The 18,898-nt window shown below is 34.8% G+C and overlaps 3 protein-coding genes across 3 annotated transcripts in view; all 3 read left to right on the plus strand.

Moving 5' to 3' along the window:
* Positions 1-2,402: 2,402 nt before the first annotated feature.
* Positions 2,403-4,316, plus strand: LOC111382262 (organic cation/carnitine transporter 3-like). Its single transcript, XM_023006179.1, has one exon. The coding sequence runs from the start codon at positions 2,496-2,498 to the stop codon at positions 4,161-4,163; it is 1,668 nt and encodes a 555-aa protein (XP_022861947.1). The 5' UTR covers positions 2,403-2,495; the 3' UTR covers positions 4,164-4,316.
* A 3,487-nt stretch (positions 4,317-7,803) lies between these two features.
* LOC111382256 lies at positions 7,804-9,788 on the plus strand. The gene is made up of 2 exons (XM_023006170.1): positions 7,804-8,068; positions 9,224-9,788. The coding sequence occupies exons 1-2, from the start codon at positions 7,868-7,870 to the stop codon at positions 9,404-9,406; spliced, it is 384 nt and encodes a 127-aa protein (XP_022861938.1). The 5' UTR covers positions 7,804-7,867; the 3' UTR covers positions 9,407-9,788.
* Positions 9,789-15,942: 6,154 nt separating this feature from the next.
* LOC111382260 (protein FORGETTER 1-like) overlaps positions 15,943-18,898 on the plus strand; it is a 22,737-nt gene continuing 19,781 nt past the window's right edge. Inside the window, exons 1-5 of the mRNA XM_023006176.1 lie at positions 15,943-16,536; positions 18,010-18,075; positions 18,195-18,368; positions 18,447-18,577; positions 18,747-18,823. Of these exons, the coding sequence (XP_022861944.1) occupies positions 16,057-16,536; positions 18,010-18,075; positions 18,195-18,368; positions 18,447-18,577; positions 18,747-18,823 (928 nt within the window). The 5' untranslated portion in view covers positions 15,943-16,056. The remainder of the gene's footprint in view (positions 16,537-18,009; positions 18,076-18,194; positions 18,369-18,446; positions 18,578-18,746; positions 18,824-18,898) is intronic.

Genomic DNA, 18,898 nt, shown 5'->3' on the forward strand with positions numbered 1-18,898 from the left:
GAAAATGGAGATACTTACACGAGAAAACACAAAAAATGGAGGCAAATTAAAATTAAATCAGTCTCCATGAACATCACAAATATACCTGGCTTGTTGGTTTTCTAGTGCTGGAGCCTGGAGTCCAGTTACCGGTAGGGGTGATGTCGGATTGTCGGTGATTTGAACGATAGAGCGAGGGCGAGAGCAAAAGAGAGGGAAACACAGAGATTTTAGGGCTTTCTTCGATCGAGGACTGAGGAATGATAGTTAGTAGGTCATTTTTATTTCTTCAATTTTTTGTTTTCTTTTTTAATATTTTTCAAAGTAGACGGGTTGGGTTGGGCGGATTTATTCGGTTTTTAAGGGCTAACCCATAACCTGACCCACTTACACAACCAAAAAACCGAACCCAATTAAAAACAACTAAAAAACCGACCCAACCCAGTCGGGTTGGTTCGGTTTGGGCGGTTTTGGCGGGTTCGATCGGTTTTTGCCCACCCCTACTTTCTTTGATTGAAGGGAGAAAAAAAATTCTACCTCAACGAGCTAAAGATTTGAAAGCAGAAATAAAAATAAAATTTTCTAACTCAATTCGCTAGACCTTTGTACTGATAACGTATTTATAAACTAGAAAAAAAAAGCGAATAAAAGAGAGAAGCTAATAGAATTGTGTATTTTATTGAGAATCAGAACTCCATATTTATATGGAAAAATTAGGGATACAATGGTAATAAAAACTAAAGCTACGAAAAATATAATTATCATTCACTAATATGATTATTATTTACATCATCTTTAAATTTGAAGAGAAATGTTTTCATTGAGTGAGTCTACATGCGAAGGCAGCATGTAATATATTTTCATTAATTCTAGAAATCAATAATACAATTAATAAACCAGAAGTTTTAATTTTTTTTTTCGTTCTTAGTAGTATCCAATCCTCTCTCTTATAACCAAATATTTAGTGTATTTAAATAGGAATGAATGCAGTCTCCTGCAGTTAATAATTATTAATGCATGCACTTGGGTTTATTATTTATAATCATAAATTTGCTAGATTATTTTGAGTAGACGAGTATCATCACAATTAATTTCCTACTTCGAGCAAATTTTGAACAACCATATTGTCAGGTAACAATGCCCTACTTGACCAGATTTGTATTTTCGCTTTTCGTAAAAGAGCTTCTTGAATATGTTATCGTAATTGATATTTTGACAATTAATTGATAAAAAAGTTTAAAATTAACTAAATAGGTTAAAAAGTAACTTCTAAGTTTGAAATGTTTCTGTTTAACTCCTCAAAAGTCAAAAGTCACGTCTAACGAATCTTTATTATGGGCAAAAGTAACTTGGCTTCTGTAAGGCTTAGTTCAAGATAATATGATGATAATTCCATATACTTAAAAAACTGTAAACACGAGGTGGTTTCATAGTTTGGAAACCCAAGTGCCAGTTGCTAAAATTTGCCATCTAAATATAGACACATGTATTCCAATTGATATGAACATGAATAGACATATATTTTTCTTTATAAACTACTTATAAATTTATCAAATAAAAACGTAGCTAATTTTATCAATGTTTCTTAGGTAGTATTAAATGAGATTAAACGGTATATTAAATAAAATTTAAATTTATATGCAATAGTATTATTCTTATCATACACATCACTAAAAATTATTTGTCTAAGTGCATTGTACAAACTGAGTATGCATAGCAAATTTCTAGTGAATCCCATAGGTTTCTAGAGTCAACCGATTTTCTTCAGGTGGTGACAAAACATTTGGATATTTGAGATATGATTGCCAACACCTACCGAAAACCATCAACCATTTTTAAAACAGGGACGTTCATACAAGCTTGGAAATAACATTTGGCTACCATGGGTTTTTTTTTTTTTTTTTTTATTATCATTAACTATGAACAATAAAATGATCAAACTCTATCTCCACGTGCAGAAATTGTTTCTAAATTTATCTCGATATTATTCTCATATAAGTTATTTATTTCGCTCTTTAATTATTTCTCAAAACGGAAAAAAAATAAAAAAAATAAAAACCTTAAATGATTGGATATTTGCAACTGGGTTGTCGTCTTGCATCCATAAATAGGAATCTTTTTGAGTATCGAGCACAAGAATTGACTGGAAAGGACACTGCTTATACATATCCACGTTTCGTCCACCATTTTTAATCATTTGATCAGGGAAAAAACTTATAATGGGTGTAGGTGGGATTGGATAACTGTCATTAAATAATATATCCTATGATTAGCACCAGTGCAGCTCATGGGTTGCCCATAAAAGAAAATAAACTAAAATTGTATAATAAGAATAAATTAGACTTCTTGCACAGATAAAATGTACAGAAAATATTAAAAACATACAGATGGTAACATTACATTGATTGATTGAACTGTATTTTTCCGCCAACATTCAATAAAATCTCGACAACACAATCTGTCAAAAAATTTGTCAACCAGCCGAGTAGAGGTATCAGAATTGTATACGGATTTTTATGTTGCCACTTCAAAATTCAGTTTTGAAACAAAACCTGGCCTACATAAAGCGTTTGACCCTGACGATTTATCACTTAACAAGCGTAAAAATAGCTGTACAGCACACCAGTAAACCAAAAATGGCAGATCCAAATCCATTACTTCTGCAAAGAGAGTACGAGGCACCAAAACTTGTGAAACAACCGCCATCCTTAGATGACACGATCGAACAGTGCATCGGAAACTTCGGATGGACACAGTTCTTCCAAGCCACCCTCGTATCCTTCGCCTGGTTTTTCGATGCACAACAAACATTCATCAGTGTTTTTACTGATGCTGAACCAAAATGGCACTGTACGGCTTCACTGAGTAATTCAACTTGCAAAAATATCTGCGAAATCTCTAGGGATTCTTGGGACTGGGATTTGCCTGCTTACACATCCATCATCTCCGAGTGGTCTCTTGAGTGTGCTGGCTCGATCATCACTGGCCTACCGGCATCTTCGTTCTTTTTGGGCTGCCTTGCTGGTGGATTCGTCCTTGCAACTCTAGCTGATTCCTCTTTAGGCCGGAAGAACATGCTTGTTTTATCTTGCATGTTCATGTCCCTAACCGGAATCCTTACCGCACTCTCCACCAACGTATGGATGTATACCGCGTTGAGATTTATTAGTGGTTTTGGCAGGGCAACTATTGGAACTTGTGCTCTTGTTCTTTCGACAGAGCTCGTTGGAAAAAAATGGAGAGGAAATGTTGGGATCATAGGATTCATCTGTTTTACTATCGGGTTTCTTTCTTTACCTGGGGTTGCTTATCTGATCAGAGGTTCCTCGTGGAGACTTCTCTACCTCTGGACTTGCGTTCCATCAGCATTTTACTCGGTGTTCTTGTATTTTCTAGTTCGTGAATCTCCCCGTTGGCTTTACGTCAAGGGTCGGAAGGAAGAATTTGCAGAAACATTGAGAAGCATTGCTGCACCGGCTAACCAGAGCAGCTTAACCCAAAGTTTCTTCGGTAGGTGCGTCGAGTGGGAGGAGGAATCTCAAGAAACTGACATGTACTCCGCAATGAAAATCTTGCTGCAAAAATCTTGGGCTTTCCAGCGACTAATGGCGGTTATGGTGGTTGCCTTCGGAGTCGGAATGATCTATTACGGCATGCCATTAGGCCTTGGCAACTTGGATTTTGATCTATATTGGAGTGTCACATTAAACGCACTGTCTGAATTTCCAGCTTCATTTCTCACCTTCTTTCTTATCGAAAAACTAGACCGGAAGGTTTCAGTTCTGGGATTGGCTCTATTGAGTGGAATTTGCAGTGTAGCATGCGTTTTGGTTAGGTGGAAGATGATGCAAATCGGACTGGAGCTGGTGTCGTTTTTCAGCGCGTGCGCTGCATTCGACGTGGTATTGATTTATACTTTGGAATTGTTTCCAACCTGCGTGAGAAACTCGGCGGTGTCGATGGTGAGGCAGGCACTGGTGTTCGGAGGTGTTTTCAGCCCGGTTCTGGTGGCTGCCGGTAGAAAGAATGGGCTGCTGTCATATGGAGTATTTGGGGTAACAATAAGTGTATGTGGATTTTTCGTGGTATGCCTGCCGGAAACAAGGGGACGAACATTTTGCGACACCATGGACGAAGAGGAGCGCAAGAATGATGCGATCGGCAATGGAGTCGATAATGTATAAATGATTAAATGCTTTATTTCATTGTGAACAAGTGTTATGCACAAGAATTTTGTATCAACTAATTGTTGGCCTGCTTATTTCACTCGTGAAAATAAGTTAGGGAAGGTGTACTCAATTGAGATTGAGATGAATTTTAAATATCTTTTTAAATTTCGGAGTTCTCAATTGAAATTTTAATAAAATTTATTAAGCCCCTATTTAATAGCAATTAAATTCCATAAGTATCTGATCAAATGTTGTGGAATTTCAAAAGATTTGATTATACGTACTTTTAAACTTGAAATACATCCAAATTTTGTAAAATTTCTCTATTAATGAAATATTTATAAATTTACTAATTATTTTGGATATCTAAATTTTAAAGAATTTCATTGAATTTCATTAAAATCTCAATTGGAAATACTTAAATTTTAATGTATTTTAATGGATTTCATTAAAATACATTAAAATTTCAATTGAGCACGCTTAATTTAGAAGGATTTTTAAAATCCATCACAATCTCAATTGAGGGCATTCATCTTATTTAAAATCAAAATTTTAATATATCTTGTTAAAGTTTGATGAAATATGTGATTAAAAAATTGATAAAAATTATAGATTCAATTAAATTTATTAATAAAATAAATTTTGAAAAATGAATTAAAAAAAAAAATGGACCAAACGTGCTAAACGACCCAAGAAAAACATATGATTTTATGGGTTTTGTTAAAGGAGAAATAAATGTGTTTCATTCTTTGTCAAAATTTGGAGCGACTACCGAGGTCACCCTGCCAACTTGTACGATTGTTTCATATTTGTCAGCCAATTTCTATTTGATAGCCAACTTAAACCGACAAATGTTTCAATTGATAATATATGAACATGACCTGGCCTCCAGAGCATCCAATTAATTCCTCATTTATTTGCCATAAAAATCACGTGGGTTTAATTTAGCACCGATTCCAGTTGTCACCGTAAACAGAGTCCCCTGTTCAGGCTCCATTTTAATGTCATTTTGAAGAAAAATAATTAAAATAGTAATTTTGTAGAGAGTGTGTAGTTAAAAGATAAAAATTTTTTTGAATTTACGTGTAATATTATTTAATAAAAAAATATATGAAAATAATTTTTTTTTTAAAAAAAGAGCCCAAATAGGAAAAATGTATTTAAAAAAGAGCCCAAAGAGGGGTTAAGACATGCAATAGTAGTTATCAAAATGAGTAATGTTTGGTGTACAGAGAAATTCTTACAGAAAATTTACAAATATCTCACAAATTGTGGACCCCACATAAATAAATAATGTCAAAAAACTCACCCATCCACTCTGCCCATGTGAGGTATCTGTAGGGGTTCTGTAAACCCCTACATTGTACACCAATCATCTTCCTATCAAAATTGGCAGATCCAAATCCCATGCTCCTGCAAAGGGACAAAGCAGAGTCTAAGTCGCAAAAATCGTCCTTCGATGACATGATTGAATGGTGCATTGGGATTGCAGGTGGACATAGTTTTTTTTTGAAAAATGAGTAGTTGAAAAAAAAGAAAAAGTTTTCGATTTACATGTAATATTATTTTATGAAAGATTGTATAATTGAAAATAAGAATGCGAAAAATAAAATGTAATGGAATGAAAATTAATGGAGGCCAAACGGGGCTTAGAGTCTAGTCCAGTTCCCCCAATTTCAAGGGTTAATAATATTAATTATAAGTTAAAAAATTATGTGTAATTTTTTTTACATGGGTACTTAAAAAAAATTAAGTACAATCCTGAATTCGTCTCGACCCTTATATCCTTCACCCGGTTTTTTGATGCACAATAAACCTCTATCAATGTTTTTATTGATGTTGAGCCAACATGGAACTACACTCCACCCAGCAAACTTTCGTGCAAGAATATTTGCCAAATTCCAAGAGATTCTTGGAACTAGGATTTGCCTGTTCATACTTCAATTATCCTCGAGTGGTCCTTTTAAGTGTTATATATCAATCATCACTCGCCTCTCGACATCATCCTCTTAGATGAAAAGGCATGTTGTTTTCATCCTATTGAACGAAACGGCACGTGGCTTATCTTGATGGTCGAGACTTCTTCTTTGAAGTCACTTCATCAAGCATAGGTAGGGATGTCAATTGGGTCGAGCCGACTCGGCTCGTAGGTTGAAATGACGAGCCCGAGCTCGACCCCCCTCTTGACGAGCCCAAGCTCGAGCCGAGTGGGGGGGTCTCGTCCAACGAGCCGGCTTGTCAAAAAATGTGGAAAAAAATAAAATTTTATCAATAAAATTTGCAAAAAAAAATAAAAATAAATAAATAAATAAATTCACGAGCTCGCAAGCCGCTCGTGGGCTCGGCTCGCCACAAGCCCGAGTCAAGTCAAGTCGGCTTGATTCGACCCACTACCATCCCTAAGCATAGGTTAAGGAGCATTAATGTATTTGAAATTAAACACCTTATAGCCTAGGTTTGATTTTTGAAAAGTAGACTGACAAGTTGATCGTGAAAAAGCGTCCGCTACACAAAAATCACATCATTGAAGATCTCTTGATAGATGTGAAGTGAGAGATGTCTTCTCTCAATAAAGAAGCTAATTGCGTTGGATTTATCCTGCAGAAGGTTATAGTTGCTCACCTAGACAATGGAGGGTTGACCTCTATGTAGGGAAAAGTTTTTACGTTTATATGCAAAATTATTTAATTGAAAGTATATGTAGTTGAAAATGAGTTGAGGAAAAAAATGAATTTTTAGAGAACATGGGTCAAACAGGGGGCTCAATTTTTAAATGTAAAATGAAATGGTGTTCAAATATTTGAAGAATAAAAAATAGTTTTAACATGTAAAATATTGCTTGTTGCTTGTTTGATATAACTCAAAAAGAGCTAAAAAGTTAATGTAAAAGTTAACAATTAGTTTCAATCAAATATTTTATGAGATTCTCTACTTTTATTATTTCTTAACCATATATTTGATTAACTTTTACAAAAGCTATTAAAACTTTTATAAAAAATCAGTCAAACAATCCTAGCACCTGTTGGTGGGATAAAAATCAAGATTTTAATTTAAATCAAAGTCAAAAATTAATTTCAATCAAATATTTTATGGGAATCAAAACTTTTCAACCACATATTTATTCAACTTTTATCAAAAATTGTTAAAAATTTTATTTTAATTTCTACCAAATAAGTGTTTAATATAATTTAAATAGAGTAATTTGTTATTTTTAATTTTAGAAGGAGATAATATATAGATGGTGTTTGGTGGAGATTAAAATTAGATTTTTTAATAGATTGTGATATAAGTTTTTGAAATGTATGGTTGAAAAGTTGTGTGACCTATAAAAAAATGTTGTTAATATTAATTGTTTGACTTAGGCTTAAATCAAAATAAGATTTTAATTCAAACCAAACTGGCACATAATAAAATATAAAATTTGCAACATATTTAAAGTTCAAATCCATACTTAGAGGGTTTATTTTGTAAAATTTCTTTTTATTTGATCACTTGCCTCCTTAAAATTGAACTAAAAAGGAACTTTTCACAAGCAAATTGTAATGGGCTTGATTTGCTCATGAACCCCCGGCCCAACTCCAATTTCACGTACGTAACCGCATCGAATCTGTTGGTACAAAATCGCTCTTTTAAATTGGCGTTTTCAATTAGAATAAATGTATACACATTGGACCCGTAATTGCTGAAATAGGGTAATCAGAATCAGTAGTAAAGGAAAAATGTCGATTCTGTGGGAGAAGAGCGGTACATGGAGGTGGATGGTAAGGAAGACCAGGGATTCGAAGCCATTTTTCCTCGCATTCGCCACCGTGTGCGGCGTCGTTCCGGGGGTTATAGGCTTCTGCGTTATGCAACTCACGAGCTCCCGCAACCCTGACCTCGAAGCCAAACTCCGCCAGTCTGCGCGCCCTGAATCTCTAGTAAGTTCTGATCCTCATCGAACCCTAACTTATCTTTCTTTCTGAAGAATTAGGATCCCCTTCTTCCCCTGCCCATGTCGAACTTTTCACAATTTTAGTGTAATCCTCGAAGTTACATATATTGCAGAAGAACCCACACTTTCAAAAGTTGAGATTTGACTAATATTGACTTATTATATTTCTATGCATAGAATTTGATTTTATGCACTCTGAAGGAGCCAATTGCACCCGTTTCAAATGGTCTATTATCCAATGATAAAAATGAATAATTCCAATGTAAGCTAGAATTTTAGAGCTCAATGCTACGTCTTCTTCGGTGTTATAATTCTTTATATGTCTTTGTTTGTGTAATTTTGACAGCTTAGTACAACGATGTCCATGAGAACTGGTAAATGGGTTTATTACTAATGGCTTTCTTGTCTCTGTTTCTGTCAGTTGTAGCAAGGCATATCCATAATTGCGTATTGAAGTTTGAAGAGATCGCTCTTCTGAATCTGTAGAAAAGCTTCTAAATAGGACGTGTTGTTTGATTCAACAAGGAAATTACGTGTGGGACTAATTGTAGAGAACTGTAGAAAGACAAAAACTTGCATAATTAAGAATTGCAAGCTTGATGTTGTAATTTATGTCTAGATAAAAATCGATCAATAAACTACCAGTAATTTTCAACTTTTGAATTTACCAGTCCCTGGACACTAAATTATTTTACAGAATTTACGTACAGATATTATCTAATATTTATGAGTCTATGGTTAATTTTCTTGTCCCTGAGGTCGTCTCAGTGGCTTAAGTTCTTGACCACGTGGAAAGAGAAGTTACTTTAACTGTGTAATTTCGTCGTGTTTGGCCAGATAAAGGTTGATATGCTTGTAGTGGTTCGGTCTGATTATGGTGTTAAAAGTTAACTCTGTTACTCTAATGTAGTAACATTGTTTTGTTCAAGAATTTTGTACAAAATTTTTGAAAATATGTCATCCTGTATTTGATTGCCATGGAACTTTGGCATTAGGAAACGTGATTGTATACAAAATTCATAGTTGTTTATTTACGTCTGTAGTCTATTTTTGAATCTTCCTCATCTTATATTTAGTCCTGAATAGTATTCATGTTGAGTTTGAGTGTCGTCTGATTTAATTGCCTTGGATTGTTCATTAGATGATGGGTAAAGTTAATAGAGAGCGGCTTGGAGAATATCTTGGGGAACTGAAGAGAAAAGAGGACACCAATGACAGATATGTTGCTGCTCTGAGGGGGGAGACATTGACTAGAAAACCGTACGTGAGAATTCAACCAATCCCAGAGCAAAATGGTTCCGAAGTTCAAAAGGAACAGAAATAGACTGTTCGTGAGGTTTTGTTCCAGCTAGATCTTGATTTCGATATGGGAAAGAGGAGTTGGCTGCGTTGAACTGTCAGTGTGGATTTGAACTATTTGCACGGTTGTTTCTAGTGTGGGATTTCTGTAAATTGTATCGGTATCTTGACAAAAATAAGCAATGTCAGATTGATTGCTCAGATGGGGAATTTTACATACATATATATTTGTCGAAATACTTGAATCAGGCCTGATCTTCTACCGGATTAAAACTTCCACTGTTCAGGTTCTCTTGCCATGTCAGTAGTGAAAAGTTTTAATCCTTTTCATTGGGGGCAATAGATCAATTTCAGTACTTGAATAGAATACCATTTGAATGAATCTTCATTGAGATACTGTTCCATCATATGGTCTTCACTTTTTTGCTTTCACTAATTGTATGAAAATAGTAGAGAAACACAAGATCAGTTGGTGTGAACATAGCTCTGAAGACATCTTTTTTCCGATGTGAAGATCTCATCTATCCTGTAACAAAGCCGTTAACTTAAGATCCTGGAGTGCATATCCATCGATGGATGACCGAATTTCAAATATTACCCTTCCCGGTCACCGAGATTAGCCAAAATTGGCATCTGATTTATATATGTTTGTCTAATATGCTGGAATTTTGGGAGATAAATATATGATTAGAACTAAGAGCAGCACCTAGAAATGCTACTTCTGAGCTTAGTCTATGTTAGATATTTTTCATCATTTTGCACGTATTTATTTTTTGTTTTGCGAATGATTTGCCGTCCCGACTAGTGTTTGCCGTTATGCAACGAGGATCGACCTGTTCGTTTTATTTTTAGAAGTCTTTGAATATGTGCATCTGCTCGTTTTTAACAGTCACTTTCAGTAGATATACGCAAGGATTTCAAGGGACACACCTGTTCAAACGGCTGCCTCAATTTCTATAAATTTTGGACGAATTCTCGTTTGCAAAACACATTAAAAAATTATTCTTCTTTCTTTCTCTTTGCATCAATCAGTTATTTTCGAATGTCTTCTTAGTTTGATCAAATAGTCACAATTTGAATCAAACGTCTCCATTGTATCCTGAGAGAGATTTTCCATCATATCCAAGATAACGTTTTTTTCGTGCCTTGAAGTTCATTAAGTATTCAGATTTCCCTATATTTTTCTCAACATTCTAACGCGTTCTTTATACATGAATTTGTAATGTTGCTTGATTTAAATATTTATGGTTCAAATTAAAATTAAAAAACTTGTCTCTTAAATAAACGTTGCAATGTATCATTTATTGTTGAAATTTGAAAGGTTGCACCATCCCCGCTCACCCCGCTTGACTTTTCCCATTCGTCTAAGAGTAAGCTTTGGCTTCTCCATTCTTGGAAATTATCATTTTGATAAAGCATCTACACTTATATTTCCGCATGCAAAGACAATTTGCTTTAGAGTAATAATGATTCAACATCTAATAAATAGAAACATGAATACTTATACTAGGCCAATTAAGTTGAGGCCAGATTTGGGAAAATAATTGGTAATCATTCAATTTTCGGGGGTGGATGAGAATATTGTAAAAATACTCTTAACATCATACTCGAGACATTCAATATTTTAATGATGACACGCTTTGCCATTTTTACTTAAAAGAAAGCTTGACTTGGTATTAATGTTGAGGTATGATGTGTTTCAACCGCAATAAAAAACAATTTAAACTACGGTCCAAACTTTATAAAAACACCCCAGTAAAATTTTATTCTTTCTCAGTATTCGTCGCAATAAATTCCCTTAAGAAGAATAAACAACTCCAACAAGTTAGGAAATATCTCCCAAAAAAGGGCAAAAAGAGAGTGATTGAATTGGTTAGTTCACATGCATTGTGCCTGCCCGAGGTAATTAAGGCGACTAATGTAGAGAATGTGATATTTGTGATTATGTATCGATCTGCAATCTTAAGTACGATTTTTATTATTTATCAAGTATCAATATTGAATTATGCACGTGGTACTTGTAATACCATAACTAAGTGACTTTTTGCAAATTTAAATTCGACCTTTGCTATTTTTTTAAGTAGGTATCACAATTAAATTGAATGTGTTTGATCATTAGATTGTGATATTGCTCCTGAAATGTGCGTTGAGTTGGCCTTTTATTGCATTGCATGGAGTCGTGCTCTTCAATACTTATTTATGAAACTACTCGAGACCTTTGCGTTGAGTTGTTTTATATAATTATGTCATCTTTGTCATATTGCTCCTTTATCTCCATTCATTTTTATCTATGAACACTTACCTAACATATAATTGAACGCATCATATTATTCAATAGATTTAAAATACGCACATTTCTATGGTAACAAAACAATTAAAAACTATACTCCAGATGCGTTACTCAGGGTGTGTTGGAGCCTTTTTTTTATTTTGAAAAATGTATTATATAATGTAGATTGATTAATAATGTACGATTAAAAAAGAATGAAATTTTTTTGATTTATGTATAATATTATTTTAATGAAAAATGTATGATTGAAAATGAATATTGTAGAAAAAATAATGTGATAGAATGTAAAATAATGAGTGACAAAAAGGGGCTTAAATAACTCATGAAACAATGCATGGACCCTTTCTAAAAGAAATTGTCCAAGTAATTTCCTTTTAGTTCCATTTGGTAGAAATTTTGTAAGAAATAACTTTAAAAAAAAATTGTGATTAAGAGGTAGAAAAAATTATATATTCACACTGAAATTTATTTGAATTATGCCATTTTGAAAAATGTATTATATAATGTAGATTGATTAATAATGTACGATTAAAAAAGAATGAAATTTTTTTGATTTATGTATAATATTATTTTAATGAAAAATGTGTGATTGAAAATGAATATTGTAGAAAAAATAATGTGATAGAATGTAAAATAATGAGTGACAAAAAGGGGCTTAAATAACTCATGAAACAATGCATGGACCCTTTCTAAAAGAAATTGTCCAAGTAATTTCTTTTTAGTTCCATTTGGTAGAAATTTTGTAAGAAATAACTTTAAAAAAAAATTGTGATTAAGAGGTAGAAAAAATTATATATTCACACTGAAATTTATTTGAATTATGCCCCTTGTTCTACATTCCCTGCACACGGGCAACTCGTGTATATGTAGCATTGAATTTAGAGATATGCTACAAGTAAATCATTTTTGATTGTCGCGATTAATTTAATCACGAACCTCACATTTTGTGAGAGAGCAGTAAATGTGTTTGATCATTAGATTGTGTTATTGCTCCTGATATGCGTGTTGAGTTGGCTTTTTATTACATTGCATGGAGTCGTGCCCCTCAATTCTTATTTATGAAACTACTCGAGACTTTTGCATTGAGTTGTTTTATATAATTGTGTCATATTTCTCCTTTATCTCCATTCATTTTTATCTATAAATGCTTACGTAACATATAATCATCATATTATTCAATAGATTTAAAGTACACATATTTCTATGGCAACAAAACAATTAAAAACTACACTCCAGACTATTTACTTTGGGTGTGTTTGAGCCCTTTTTTATTTTGAAAAATGTATTATAGAATGTAGATTGATTGAGAATGTATAATTAAGAAAGAATGATTTTTTATTTATTTATGCGTAATATTATTTCAATGAAGAATGCATGATTGAAAATGAGTATTGTAGAAAAATAATTTGATAAAATGTAAAATAATGAGTGACAAACAGCGCTTAAGTAACTCATGAAACAATGCATGGACTCTTTCTAAAAGAAATTGTCCAAGTAATTTCCTTTTAGTTCCATTTGGTAGAAATTTTGTAAGAAATAACTTAAAAAAAAATTGTAATTAAGAAGTAGAAAAAACTATATATTCACACTGAAATTTATTTGAATTATGCCCTTTGTTCTACATTCCCCGCACACGAGCAACTCGTGTATATGCAACATTATTGAATTTAGAGACGTGCTACAAGTATATAATTTTTGACAGTTTTTTTGACAATCCTCTCACATGTAGGAGTGGAGCTGCGATTAATTTAATCACGAACCCCACATTTTGTGAGAAAGCAGTAAATGTGTACAACACATCATTTTTCTTGAATATATTTAGTCCATGTTTGAGTCACATTTTAGGAAGAAAAATGCATTATTTATGTCAAATCAATAGAAAATGTTTGGTTAAAAAATAAGAAAAAGTTTTAAGTTTACATATAATATTATTTTATTAAAGAATGTGCGATTGAAATGATATCAAATCATTGTTAAAGAATGTATTTTTTTAAAAATAATGTGGCTCAAACAATCACTTATTGTGAGAAATGAAGGGTCTAGGGCACATTTGAATTGGTGGAACAATTACTATGGTGGACTTACAACCTTAGCGTGGAAAGTTCGATTCCTAGTGGAAACTTGCGGCCAATAATTTGGTATGGAGCAATCATTGTGGAGGAAGGCTCTCTTGGGGCCAAGAGTATAAACCAAGTGGGAACTTGGGATTCAACAAGGACATAATCTGCGATTTACCTCCTCGAGTCACTGAGGGGCCGGTGACAAGAGATTTAGGATTTAGTCTGACGAATCTGGGATACTTGGGTATAAAAAAAAAAAATAAAAAAATAATGAGGGGTCAGAAAGGGATGGTGATTGAATTGGTTATTGCGCCAAAACCCAAATAAAATAAAATGACAATAGGCCAATGTGGTGAATACAAAAAAAAAATGGTCAAAACGAAAATTTGGTTGTTTGACCAAGCTATTTAAAAAAGTACCCCCTCCAAATGGACTCTTTCTAAAAGAAATTGTCCAAGTAATTTCCTTTTAGTTCCATTTGGTAGAAATTTTGTAAGAAATAACTTAAAAAAAAATTGTAATTAAGAAGTAGAAAAAACTATATATTCACACTGAAATTTATTTGAATTATGCCCTTTGTTCTACATTCCCCGCACACGAGCAACTCGTGTATATGCAACATTATTGAATTTAGAGACGTGCTACAAGTATATAATTTTTGACAGTTTTTTTGACAATCCTCTCACATGTAGGAGTGGAGCTGCGATTAATTTAATCACGAACCCCACATTTTGTGAGAAAGCAGTAAATGTGTACAACACATCATTTTTCTTGAATATATTTAGTCCATGTTTGAGTCACATTTTAGGAAGAAAAATGCATTATTTATGTCAAATCAATAGAAAATGTTTGGTTAAAAAATAAGAAAAAGTTTTAAGTTTACATATAATATTATTTTATTAAAGAATGTGCGATTGAAATGATATCAAATCATTGTTAAAGAATGTATTTTTTTAAAAATAATGTGGCTCAAACAATCACTTATTGTGAGAAATGAAGGGTCTAGGGCACATTTGAATTGGTGGAACAATTACTATGGTGGACTTACAACCTTAGCGTGGAAAGTTCGATTCCTAGTGGAAACTTGCGGCCAATAATTTGGTATGGAGCAATCATTGTGGAGGAAGGCTCTCTTGGGGCCAAGAGTATAAACCAAGTGGGAACTTGGGATTCAACAAGGACATAATCTGCGATTTACCTCCTCGAGTCACTGAGGGGCCGGTGACAAGAGATTTAGGATTTAGTCTGACGAATCTGGGATACTTGGGTATAAAAAAAAAAAATAAAAAAATAATGAGGGGTCAGAAAGGGATGGTGATTGAATTGGTTATTGCGCCAAAACCCAAATAAAATAAACAAATCACACAAAAGGTAAAATGGAAAACAGTGTCCAACTCAGAGGAATTAGTGGCTGTTGGCCGGTTGACCCGGCCAATTTTTCAAACTGGCCTTTGACCAACGAAAAAAAAAAAAAAAGGCAAAATTATAAAAAACCGTGAAAACCAAAAAAAAAAAGAAGAGATTTCCAATTTTACCCTCACTTGAAAACGAAGCAAAGCCGAAGGAGACGGGAAAATACTGTAGCACAGTCGACCCAGACACCGACAAATAAGGAAAAACAGGATACCCACTTGGCCAAAATCCCTCTGAAGAAGGTAAGAAATTTATACAAAAAAAAACCATGTTTATATTTTTATTTTTGGAAAAAAGTATGATTTTCTACATATTTTTTGAGAAATTCATGTGTAAATGTGGAATTTTGGCAACATATTACTTGGGAAGGAGTGGAGATCGCCGGAAATGGAGTTTTCCGGCGATCTCCTCATCACAAATGCCGAAAACGGCGACTGGGCGCCGTCTGGGCGCGCCCAGCCGCCCCCGACGCCCAGACGGCCCAGTTATCAGGGCCGTCTGGGGGTCTCCCCAGTCAACTGGGCAACCCAGTTGACTGGGCGCTCTGCCCAACTGGGCCGTTTTTTTTATTTATTTTTAGTTGACCCAGTTGACTGGGCCGTTTTAATTTTTTTTTTTTCCGGTTATTATTGAAGTTAATTAAATAATTATTAATGACTTATTGTGTGATATGTAATTATTTATTTGAATTGGTTAATTTGAATGTTTATTATGTATTTAAAATTACCAATGTGGTGAATACAAAAAAAAAATGGTCAAAACGAAAATTTGGTTGTTTGACCAAGCTATTTAAAAAAGTACCCCCTCCAACTCATTTGGAATACTGAACTCGCTGCCACTACACTTCTCCCCCAAATAGAACTGTTAATTTTTCAATTTACTCTTTGGTGACGTTGGCTGATTGATGTAACTATGGAGGAAAAGATGGAAAATAATCATCAAATAAGGCAACCGTTACTGGCGCCGCCTCCGATTACTCCTCCGCTACCGCCGACATTGCCGCCGCCTGCACAGATTACAGGCGCAGGCGGAGCTACCGGCGGAGGATGTCAGGTGCGATGCGCGGGGTGTAAGGTGGTGCTGACTGTGGGTCCCGGTTGGAAGGAGTTTTTGTGCCCTAGTTGCCAGTTGCCCCAGATGCTGCCGCCGGAGTTGATGCGGGGCAACCCGACCCAGGCCCAGCGGCAGCAAACCAACGTCCATGCGCACGGCGTTGATCCGACGAAGATCCAGCTACCTTGTGTTCACTGCAAGGCCATACTCAACGTACCCTATGGCCTGTCACGCTTCACTTGCCCGCAGTGCCACATTGACCTAGCTGTTGATCTTTCAAAGATTCGGCAAGTTCTACCTCCACCCCTGGCGCCCGTGCCTCCAGAAGAAGTCAACGAGGTTTTTCTCTAGTATTTCTTGCCCGCACCCTTTTTACCATTATTGCAATAATGAAGCATGCTGTGAAGTGATATTTGGAATGTTAGTGGCTTAGCCATTTGCTTCTGTCTTGGATATTCTGCTAAGAATGTAAATGTTGAATTTTGGAGTGGAGTAAATTTGTCGGTCCTCGAAGCATCATTTTCTTAGGCAGACGACTCTTTGTGCTCGCTCGCATTATGTGGAAACACAAGAAGATTACAAACAAAATGCTCCAAATGTCTTGCTCCCATTGGACCAATGGTATCTATATGCATCAGGATTCACGGATTTCTCAGTTTACATGCTCGACCATGATACTTAATTTCTGTATGTTTTGGGACAATTCCAGTTTTATTTCCTCGTCTTCTTTTTTTTTTTGGGTTTTGGGGTGGGGAGAGAAAATATGGAAAATGTTTGTGAAAATATAGTCACCTCATTCCCTCTCACAATACTTGCACACAGAAGAGAATGTGTTTTATCAGAAGGCTGTCTATATAGGAGGATTTAAAAATCTCTTTTTGTAGAAATATAATATCAAATGAATGAATTTAGTTTTCTAATGCCATTTGGATTTATCAAAAATATTAATATCTAAAATTGTATTCGACAATCCACTACGAATTTGTCCAGACTGATGTTTCTCTCTTCTATTATGCCTCGCACGAACCTTCTGTGTGAAGCAATCCCCTCCTCTTCCCTCTTTCTCACACTCACACTTACAACCAAAAATAGGAAAAGAAAATATTTTTCGCACAAAGAATAGTCTTTTTCTATTTTCCGTCTCATTTTTCTCCTTTTATCTAATTAGAAGTGCTGTATTTTCCATTGGGTTGGCTTTGTTTCTTTTTAATTGTCTATTTTAACCCCTTTGGGATTCTATACTTAGATTGGAGTTGAGACTTAAGCTTGGACAAACAATAAATGATTATATGTGCATTATACAGTCTGGAAAGGATTAAAGGTGCTGCCATCACTTTCTCTTGTTGCATCTGTGTTTTAGATTTAGTAGAGCATTTACTAACGAGGACCTTTCTCTAGCTGAATAAATGTTTGGTGTTTGCCACGTTATGGGTTATGAGGATGATGCGTATAAAAATTTAGGCATTGTTCTATTCTTGGAGAGCTAAAAAGATTGTGCTGAGGTGGTCTGAAATGAACCCTAAGCATCTTAATGTTGATAATCTGTGTAGTAGGAACATTAGAATTTATTGATCTTTCAAGGCTGCGAAATGTCCTGCATATAAGTTCTAGTAAGTGATTTGGGGTCCCTTGAAACATTTTGTCACATTCAGATCTCATTCGTTAGTATAATCTCATCCAATTTTTTTCTTTATTTCATTTATTTTACCTGTGCTTTAGAGATGTCTAGTCTTTGTATCTCTTCATCTTAAAAGTATATTTTTTGGAATTAGTGTCCAGTAATCACCTCTCTCCTAAATAAAAATCTTTCAGGTAGCTATTGAGGTGGAGCGGGAAGAAGATGAAGGTGGCTTGGCGGGAGAGACATTTATGGATTATGTATGTGCTGTTATCCTCATTGTGTTTTAGCCAAGCTACTTTGATTCTTTGAATTTGCAATCACTAGTGAGTAGTACATAATTTGATTTCTCATCCAAGCTTCTTTTTGTCTTGAAAAGCGGCCTTCGAAATTGTCCATTGGTTCTCCCCATCCAGATCCTATTGTGGAGACATCCTCCTTATCTGCAGTGCAGCCTCCTGATCCTACTTATGATCTCAGGATTAAGGATGACCTGGAAAGTTCAAAAGCTTTATCGTGCTTGCAGATTGAAACATTGGTCTATGCTTGTCAGGTTGCTTTAACAAACTTGAATCAATATTTTCTGCGCATTCCCAACATCTTCTGTTGTATAATCATCTTTTATTGACAGAGGCATCTTCAACACCTCCAAAATGGTGCCAGAGCAGGATTTTTTGTTGGAGATGGTGCTGGTGTGGGCAAAGGACGGACAATTGCAGGGTTAATATGGGAGAACTGGCAACATGGGAGAAGAAAAGCATTGTAAGTGTTGTTCGAGGTGCACTGGTTTTTGCATTTTCGTTCTCTGAAGTTTCTTATTTTAATTACGTTTGATACCTGGTGATCGCATTAATTGCTTGTCACTATCTGATTTAACTCATAGTTTAAACTTGTGTCCTTTTCTTTTTCTTTCTTTAATGATCATATGCAGGTGGATTTCTGTTGGTTCAGACCTAAAATTTGATGCTAGAAGAGACTTGGATGATGTTGGTGCAAGGGATATAGAAGGTATATGCTGTTTTTGCATATTGAGTTTTTCTTCAACCCCCCCCCCCCCCCCCCCCCCCCCCCCCCCCCCCCCCC

This window comes from Olea europaea, unplaced genomic scaffold, assembly GCF_002742605.1.
Source record: "Olea europaea var. sylvestris unplaced genomic scaffold, O_europaea_v1 scaffold2456, whole genome shotgun sequence".
Classification (NCBI taxonomy): domain Eukaryota; kingdom Viridiplantae; phylum Streptophyta; class Magnoliopsida; order Lamiales; family Oleaceae; genus Olea; species Olea europaea.

Excerpts from the sequence above, each read along its gene's own strand:
- LOC111382256 (XM_023006170.1), top strand. The coding sequence starts at position 7,868 with ATGTCGATTCTGTGGGAGAAGAGCGGTACATGGAGGTGGATGGTAAGG. Across the intron at positions 8,069-9,223 it reads CTGCGCGCCCTGAATCTCTA|ATGATGGGTAAAGTTAATAG; the intron begins GTAAGTTCTGAT and ends ATTGTTCATTAG.
- LOC111382262 (XM_023006179.1), top strand. The coding sequence starts at position 2,496 with ATGTTGCCACTTCAAAATTCAGTTTTGAAACAAAACCTGGCCTACATA.